The following is an 8,323-nucleotide window of genomic DNA, read 5'->3' as shown; positions in this document are numbered from 1 at the left end:
TTTTTCATCGGGTACCTTGTGATGTCTGAGAGGCAATCTGTTAGGGTGCTGTTTGCGTCACATACAGTAAAGTCACCGGCACTAATTTCTTGCTCTACTCCATCCCAGCCAAGTGAGGCCTGAGGGGGCTTCTACATATCTTGGTAATCTACAAAGGCAATATAAAGGTGATTACTTTACTTGAAAGAATGTTATATCCTTCAGTAAAATAAGATGTTGTCCAACCAGTGAGGAAAGTTGATTAAAGTGGCCTCTCTGAGCTCCAGGAAGCAGTAAAATCCCAACTAAAAAATATCTTAGAAGTCTAGAAAGAATTGTTAACAGGTAGTAGTTATTCAGAATAAGATTTAGAATGCAAACACTCCCATGGTAATCATAATAGATATTTATTTAAAGCAATACATCTGCAGCTCAGATAGTTCTAAACTGTCCATCTCGGCTTTATTCAACTTCTTAAAAATACTTGAGGGCAGCCGCGGCGACAGTTTTCAACTCCGTGATTACTTCTTTGCCCATTCTTCTCTCTCTTTCCTTTCCCGAATAACTTCCTTCAGATATGGTTCAAGGTAGAATTTATCCTAAAGAATGAATAAAAGAAAAATATTATATACAGCCATCATATACTGATATATCCCAAACACTCAACAGGTCTTCAACAAAAGACATTCATCAAAATTAATTTTTATTTCCAACTTAAGAAAATATATTTCCAAGCAGTCTAAGAATTGTCTGCTTTTCTAAAATGTAAAAACCAACAAAGCCACTGTATTAAGTTGCTTTGATAGGCTGAGAGGGAAAAGTCTGCCAAAGAAGAAGAAGTGAGGTTAAAAGCTTTTGCCTAGCTTCAGTACAGTTCAAGGGGTGGGGGTTTACTTCAGAGTCCTTTCTGGGAGCCAAAGGGCTACCCCAAGAGCTGATCACACAGATACTACCATTTTTTCATCAAGCAGGAAACAGAGTGTAGAAGGAGAATGACCCAGAAGATAGAGATCTGGACTGTAGCCCTGGATCTCTACATTAGAGACTTGCTTAGTGATTCAGGAAGAGTCACAAGACCCCTAAGTCACAAATTTATCTCTAATTTATCTCTGGAGTTAACATTTGCTCTATTAACCTCACTGGACTGCCATAAGGGTATTTCTCTGACACAACTTTAAGAACTCTAAAGAAAGGTACCAATGAATGAGTTTGTTTCTAATGCTCAATGCTTAGTGCCCAACGCTGTCCCATACATAAAAGCTGAGCTACCTCCTCGTATTTTGTCCATTGCTCTTTAGGCAAGATCTGATGCCTCATGGTCAGGTCCAGTGCCCTCTTAATGCGAAACATCCTGTCATTATAAAGGTTCTCAGGAAGCCTTCTTATGGCTTCTTTCACATCATCATTCTCATGTATTGTATCATCTCGCATTAACCCTGTGACAGAAAACAAGAGTTAGACTGAATACACATCTCAAAAATCAGACATTTAAAAAAAATGAGTGAAACAGGTTTATGACATAACTTAAGACTCAGGTGAACTATATGCATTTCATACATAATAATGGGTTTTTTTTCTTTTTTTTAATTTAAAAATCAATGAATTAACATATAGTGTATTATTAGCTTCAAAGGTACAATTTAGTGATTCATGAGCTGTATATAACAGCCAGTGCTCGTTACATCAAGTCCGCTCCATAACGTCCATCACCTGCTTACCCCACCCTCCCTCCAGGAACCCTCAGTTTTGTTTCCTAGCATCTCCTATGGTTTGTCTCCCTCTCCCATTTTCTTATTTTATTTTTTCCTTTCCTTCATAATGGGTTATTTCTTAAATGGTACTCTAGAAACAATGAGTCTTTTAAAATCTACTGTCAAAAAATTCACATTTAATCTAAAACAATTTTTAAAATATCTAAAGTATCTACTTTGTTTTTAAACACACATCAGTAAATCACATCTCTATTTTCTTATACTTTGAATCTGAGATCAAGGTATTAAAGAACCTTAAGATAACAGTGTACTAAGGAACCAGTAACATTTAATGATGCTTCTGTCAAGCTTCAATTTAAAAAAGCTGAAATTCTTTTTTTTTTTTTTTTTAAAGATTTTATTTATTTATTTGTCAGAGAGAGAGAGGGAGAGAGAGCAAGCACAGGCAGACAGAATGGCAGGCAGAGGCAGAGGGAGAAGCAGGCTCCCTGATGATCAAGGAGCCCGATGTGGGACTCGATCCCAGGACACCGGGATCATGACCTGAGCTGAAGGCAGCTGCTTAACCACTGAGCCACCCAGGTGTCCCAAAAAAGCTGAAATTCTTAGTGTTCAGATATCTGATGATTTAGGGGCGCCTGGGTGGCTCAGTGGGTTAAAGCCTCTGCCTTCAGCTTAAGTCATGATCTCAGGGTCCTGGGATCGAGCCCCGCATCCCCAGCATCCGGCTCTCTGCTCAGCAGGGAGCCTGCTTCCCTTCCTCTCTCTGCCTACTTGTGATCTCTGTCAAATAAATAAATAAAGATCTTAAAAAAAGAAGAGATCTGATGATTTGTACATTTGGCAATTTTAACATCTGTGAAATCTCTTACTTCCAAAGTTCATATAACTTAAATTTTCAAATGCCAGATGGAGGAGTTGGGAAAGGGAGCATATAATAAGGATAACGTACTGCTACCATACTTCAAGAACATAACTTATATGCACCTCAAACATCTGAGATGATTGATTCTATTACTCTCTTTTCAAAATAATAAAAAGGAAATGACTGAATAATAAAATGTGACCAATTTTAAAATATTCTAATATACACAGGTACGATTAGTTAAGCTGCTTTTGGGTTTCCTAACAACTCTTGCAAAAGCAAAAAAAAAAAAAAAAAGAAAGAAAGAAAACAGATACTCACCCAGTTTATTGAACCCTGCAGCATTGTAGTACCATTTTCGAATACCCTCCAGCCACTGGCTTGATGCTGCAACTAATATTGTCACACTGTTAGTTTCTATGATACGATTATTACTTACTATACTATATGAACACCTGGAGAGGTAAGCAACCAGTACTCTTACAGTCACCTTGTTAGAGAATGTAAACATAGAAAGGAAATTTCCTTTTCAAAGTGTATATTCTGTACAATGTAGATAAAAACTGTTTATTTTATCTATGAGCAAAAGTGATTACAGGTTAAAAAAACAATGGACAGCAAGTCATAGGAAAAAGGGTAAACTCAAACACATGATGTACAAAACATCTACAGCCTCTTCACATCAACTATCCTATCTTCTATGTACCCCCTGCTAGCATCAGAACTAAAGGGGTAGGGTGTGGGAATGAACTCAGAACTCTTTCATCTTCTGTAGTTTCAGAAATAAACTACAGGAAATATGTGTAAACTTTTCTTATCAAGGGAACTGGACTTATACATAAAGAAAGTAAGACTTCAGAATAGGTTGGCAGGTCTCAATGACCTTCTTCCTCCGAAATCTTAATTCTACATTACCTTTAATTCACTTGGCTACCCTCTTTAAAAATGTATGTATTTCTGGGAGGATTTTGACACTATCAGTCAATCATTTAATATTAATATGGATTAGCAGAAGAAGCCCATTTTCCTAATCCAAGTAGCTAACTTTCCAACAAGGAAATGGATATTTGAAAATGGATGAGAAGAAATAGGTACTGTTAAAGCTCTTTGGAGTGCAGGACTGAAACCGATGGGATAACTCAGCAGAAGTTAAGGACAACATGAAAGTGCCTAATGTTCATAGGACAGGTGTTGTTAAGAAGGGGAGATAGAGCAAATTTAAATTTTCTTTTTAAAATTTTGGCTGGGGCTAGCCTCTCACCAAGAGCAAACTCTTTTATTCCAACCCCTCCTCATCCGTTCTCCTCGGTGTATCACAGATTACACAGCTTTGGCAAAGCTCCTTAAAAATGAAGCACCATGTAAAAGACTGCTTCTAGAAAAACAAGTACCAAAGAGTCAACAACCTACAACCGTATTTGTAGAAAACAAATGATCTGTATATATATTTGTCATTGACAGTGATGATTAATATTCATTTAATACTTGTGAGCTAGACACTATCTTATCTGCTTTATCCACATTAGCTCGGTTTATTTACAACATGCCTGTCCTACCAGAAGAGTAATGTTTGGGGAACTTATTTTATCCAAGATCAGAGCCTTCCAGTGATAGATAGGGTTGAGACCAGGTCTATCTAGTTCTCAAACACAGGACAGAGCACAGTGCCTTCTATATTTGTCAAGTTAATGAAACAATGAATTCTTAAATGTCCCCCCCCCCCAAAAAAAGTTCAATGTCATTTAGAGTAATGGATTTTTCCGGCAATCTGCTCTTTCCTAATAGCTTCATATTGCTGAAAGCGAGGAGAAAGGGACCAAGAGCATTTAAAGGTTACTCCAATTTATACCTCCAGAGGGCAGAGACCTGCAAAAAACGTGCGGAGGAGGGAAAATCCTTGGTGTTCACGCTCTGTTTTAAATATTCCGGTAATCTGTATATTCTATTGGATAGTACGTATGTTTGTTGTAGTGCCTACAGTAAATACAAACTTCTCCAAATCTGCAGACGGAGCTGACGTTCCAGATAAGCCTACATTAATCTGAAGCTTCGCAGGAACCCTGGCTCAGCTGTCCCGAATGCCGTTCGAGAAGCTCGAGGGGTGAAAGGAAGTTTGCAGACCTATTTCCTCCAGTCATTTCCCCTCGGCTACCAGACCAGCGTTAAGAGGCAAACCATTATCTCCGTCGTCACACTGGCAGGAGAAGTGATCGCACAAGACAGGGCTTGACTCACGGCAAGCACTCGGTTTTAGTTGAAAGTCATGCACTAATTATCTCTTTCTGCCCCCTGAACACTTCAAGGCCGAGGGAAGGCCTCCCGCGTACGGGCAGTTGGAATGGCAGGGCTATCGGAGCCACCGGGGGCACCTTCACCGACGGTAGATCCACCTTCAACCCTTCAGATGAGCCCGGCCTGGGGACAGTAAGAGGGTGGGGGGAAAAGCGCCCTTTAGGCTGGAGCGCAGCCTCCACCTTCCCTGACATCGCACACCTAGCCACTTAGGACAGAGGAAGCGGAGCAAATTGCTGCAAGAAGAAAAGGCTGAGTATGGAAATGCCTGTCTGAGAGGTCACCCGTAACTTACCGGCAGGCCTGCTCGCCATTTTGACCCGAGACTGCAGCGTTGCCTGCTGGGTAAGTCCTGGAGGACGCTCTAGGCCCAATGCGCAGGCGCCTAACGGCGCGTCGCCTGGCTAGGAAGGATGCCCGCGCAGGCGCAGTTTCTGGCAGCGGAGTTGGGGCAATCTGCGGCTGCCGTTTTTTCCGCTTGGGTCATGCCAGTGTAATCGGGTTGGCATCTTGCGCGCCCCGTTCCATGAAACGTTTCATGTGACCCGATGGGAAGAATATTAGGCAAGGAATAAGGGGCTTCAGACTGGGTCCCGTGTTGGATGAGCTGTGAGAATTTAGGGAGTATTTATTGCGCCCTTTGTGCCAAGCAACGCGCTAAACCTTTTACTTTGTATTCTCATTTTAAATGTTCTCATTTAGTTCTAAATCCATGAGGTAAGTACTGGGATTATCCCCATTGTAGAGAGGAAACAGGGGCTCAGAAAAGTTGAATTGTCAAAGGCTACACAGCTACGAAGAATCCAGATTTATCTTCTAGTATCAGATGATCCGGGTAAAACTTTGGGACTCCTTAATTCTAGGGCCATATACCACACTACTAATCCAGGAGACACTAACCGTCTCTGGCCTTCCATTTTCCAGCTTGGCCACACCAAGCCATTTTAGTGGAAGTTTAGGTCAGAACAAAAAAAAAAAAAAAAAAGTTTTTTTTAATACTAAATCTAAGATTTATAGCAGAATTTGTGATTTTAAGATGAAAGTGTACTCTTAAGGTCTCTGCCCCAACATGTTAAGTCTCTAGGGACAGAAACGATTATAGTGTGACTGACTCATTCAGTTCCTAGTGACCTACCACCATTACTGTCATATGGTCAGCTTGAATTGCCAAAACAAAACACTACAGACTGGATAGTTTGAGAAACAAAATGTATTTCTCACTGTTCTGGAAGCTGGAATCCCTAGATCAGGTGCAAGAATGGGCACTTTCAGGTGATAGCTTTTCCTGTGCATTTTAGAGGGCTGCCTTCTCACTGTGTCTTCACATGGCAAAGACACAGCAGGCTCTTTTGTATCTTACAAGAACAGTATTCGCATTATGAGGGCCCTATCTCTAAATGCCATCACATTGGGGGTTAGGGTTTCAACAAGACTTCTGGAGAGACACAATGCAATCCATAAGTACCTACAGATAACTACTTTTGTTTTCTTCAGGCTTAAGCAGAGAACTGGGACCATATAGAACTCCATCTCATGGTAAATTCAAAAGGTTAGATTTAGTGGTCTTAGTCACATTCCAGTTCTAAACTTTTGTTGCCTTCCCCTTTTTTCTTCTTTGTGCCACCAGATTCTCACATTACCCAGTTCTGTGTGCAGCACGAAAAACTGATGAATGTCTGCTCCCAGACTACACTAGCCAAAGTGAAGTCTGAAAGATGTGAAGTGTGATACGTTTAAACACTGGCACATTGCTTTTCAAGGAGTACTCAGTAAACTCTTATTTCCTCGTTACCCTTAAGTTTCAGCTTGCTGGTTACACAGTGAAGGTGGTAAGAGAGGGAAGACCTTGTCAAGAGATCAGATGCCCAAGACTGTCCCAAACTCCAATTCCTAGTGGTATTGAGCCTACAGCTCCTGGATGTTTGCTGGCAGTCTTTAAGTTTGGTCCAAAATTCTGTTTTATTTCCCTCTGGGCACATGGGTAGGATTGCATTTCTCTGCTGCCTTAAGGCAGGCATGGTCATGTGACAGTTTAGCGAAGAAAAATGTGGTTAGTTTTTAAGAGCAATTCTCATTCCTTTCCCTTTCATAGACTGGCTACACTTAAGACACAGTAGAGGCTCTGTCAACCTCTATCACCAAAGATGATATGGAGCAGAGCTTTTTTGGTCCCAAGTAAGACATGTATGAGATTAAAAAAACAAAAAGCAAAACAAAAAAAAAAACTTCTGTAGTTTTAAACCACTTATGTTTTGGGGCGCCTGGGTGGCTCAGTCGCTTAAGCATCTGCCATGGGCTCAGGTCATGATCTCAGAGTCCTGGGATGGAATCCCGCACCAGGCTCACTGGCCAGTGGGGAGTCTGCTTCTCCTTATCTCTCTGCCCTTCCCCACCAGCGTTCATGCTCGCTCGCTCTCTAAATGAATACAATCTTTAGAAAACCACTTAAGGTTTTAGAACTGTTCATTATAGCCTATTCTGGCTGATATAAGTGATTTGTTAATACAGGCAAAATGAGGTTTGGAGCCATTAAAAAGACCAGTTGGGATGGTTCCATGCTTTTTTAGCTGAATCTTGTTTCCTGTGTATTGATCTCATCCATTAGAGAACTCCATGAAGGCCCATATCTATGCCACACTCACCACTGCATTTTAGGAACTCAAATGTCAGGCAAATGAATAAAATACCTAACAGGAAGAACCTGATCAATTACAGATTCAGTTTATGAGCCTTCCCAACCTACAGCACACCACAGAACCCCAGTGTACAACAAACTACTCCCGGTTAGTGTTTTAAAACACTTTTTTTTTATCCCAATTCTGAATTCAGCTGGATAGCTCTGCTCCGTATTTTATCTGCTGAGGCTGAAATGTCTAAGATAGCTTCTTCCCCCACCTGTCTGGTGCTCCGTTGGGATGGCTGGAATAGCTGAGGTCTGGCCAGGCACCTCTTTCTCTCCACCTCATTTCTCCGAGGGTCACCCGACCTCTTTACGTAGCGGCTCAGGGTTCTGACAGCAAATGTTTCAAGAGGACTAGTCCCAATGTGCAAGAACGTATCTAGCCTCTACTTGATGTTTCAGGGACCAGATCCCATTGGCACAGAGTCAGTGTGGAGGGGAAAAGGAGTACAAACACTGGGGTGGTTCACTGGAAGCCACCACTGTTAACTACCCACCCAAGCTTGTGATCCCAAGGCGGATAGCTGAAGTCACAAGGCCTTGTTTTACAAATAAGGATCTGACCCAGAGGTTAAATTATTGGCCCAGGATTACATGTCTAAAAGGCCCAGGATTACAATTCTGTATCAGTTCATGCTGTATATCTTTGCATACTGGCAATAAGTCAGAGGTTTGTTACGACCTTTTGCTTTATCTCATTGCCCTTTATTTATCTTCACACTACTGCCCAGCCCCCTGTCCCCCCAATCCCTTTTCTTTTCCCAATTCTCAGTAGCCATCTGTGAGCAACTCTGA

At 41.3% G+C, this 8,323-nt stretch overlaps 1 protein-coding gene across 1 annotated transcript; it reads right to left on the bottom strand.

Moving 5' to 3' along the window:
- Window positions 1-367: 367 nt before the first annotated feature.
- LOC125098858 (cytochrome b-c1 complex subunit 7) lies at window positions 368-5,233 on the bottom strand. The gene is made up of 4 exons (XM_047728053.1): window positions 5,144-5,233; window positions 2,878-2,949; window positions 1,249-1,415; window positions 368-578 (listed from the first exon to the last, which is right to left on the bottom strand). The coding sequence occupies exons 1-4, from the start codon at window positions 5,160-5,162 to the stop codon at window positions 501-503; spliced, it is 336 nt and encodes a 111-aa protein (XP_047584009.1). The 5' UTR covers window positions 5,163-5,233; the 3' UTR covers window positions 368-500.
- Window positions 5,234-8,323: the final 3,090 nt, after the last annotated feature.

Source organism: Lutra lutra, chromosome 4, assembly GCF_902655055.1.
Source record: "Lutra lutra chromosome 4, mLutLut1.2, whole genome shotgun sequence".
NCBI lineage: Eukaryota > Metazoa > Chordata > Mammalia > Carnivora > Mustelidae > Lutra > Lutra lutra.
Note: the sequence above shows the minus strand (reverse complement) of the source record. Positions and strands in the feature narration are given on the sequence as shown.

What these genes read in the sequence shown, in the direction of transcription:
- LOC125098858 (XM_047728053.1), bottom strand. An exon ending in TGCAGGGTTCAATAAACTGG is followed by an intron (nt 1,416 to 2,877) that starts GTGAGTATCTGT and finishes TTTCTGTCACAG; the next exon opens with GGTTAATGCGAGATGATACA. An exon ending in AATGGACAAAATACGAGGAG is followed by an intron (nt 579 to 1,248) that starts GTAGCTCAGCTT and finishes TTCATTCTTTAG; the next exon opens with GATAAATTCTACCTTGAACC.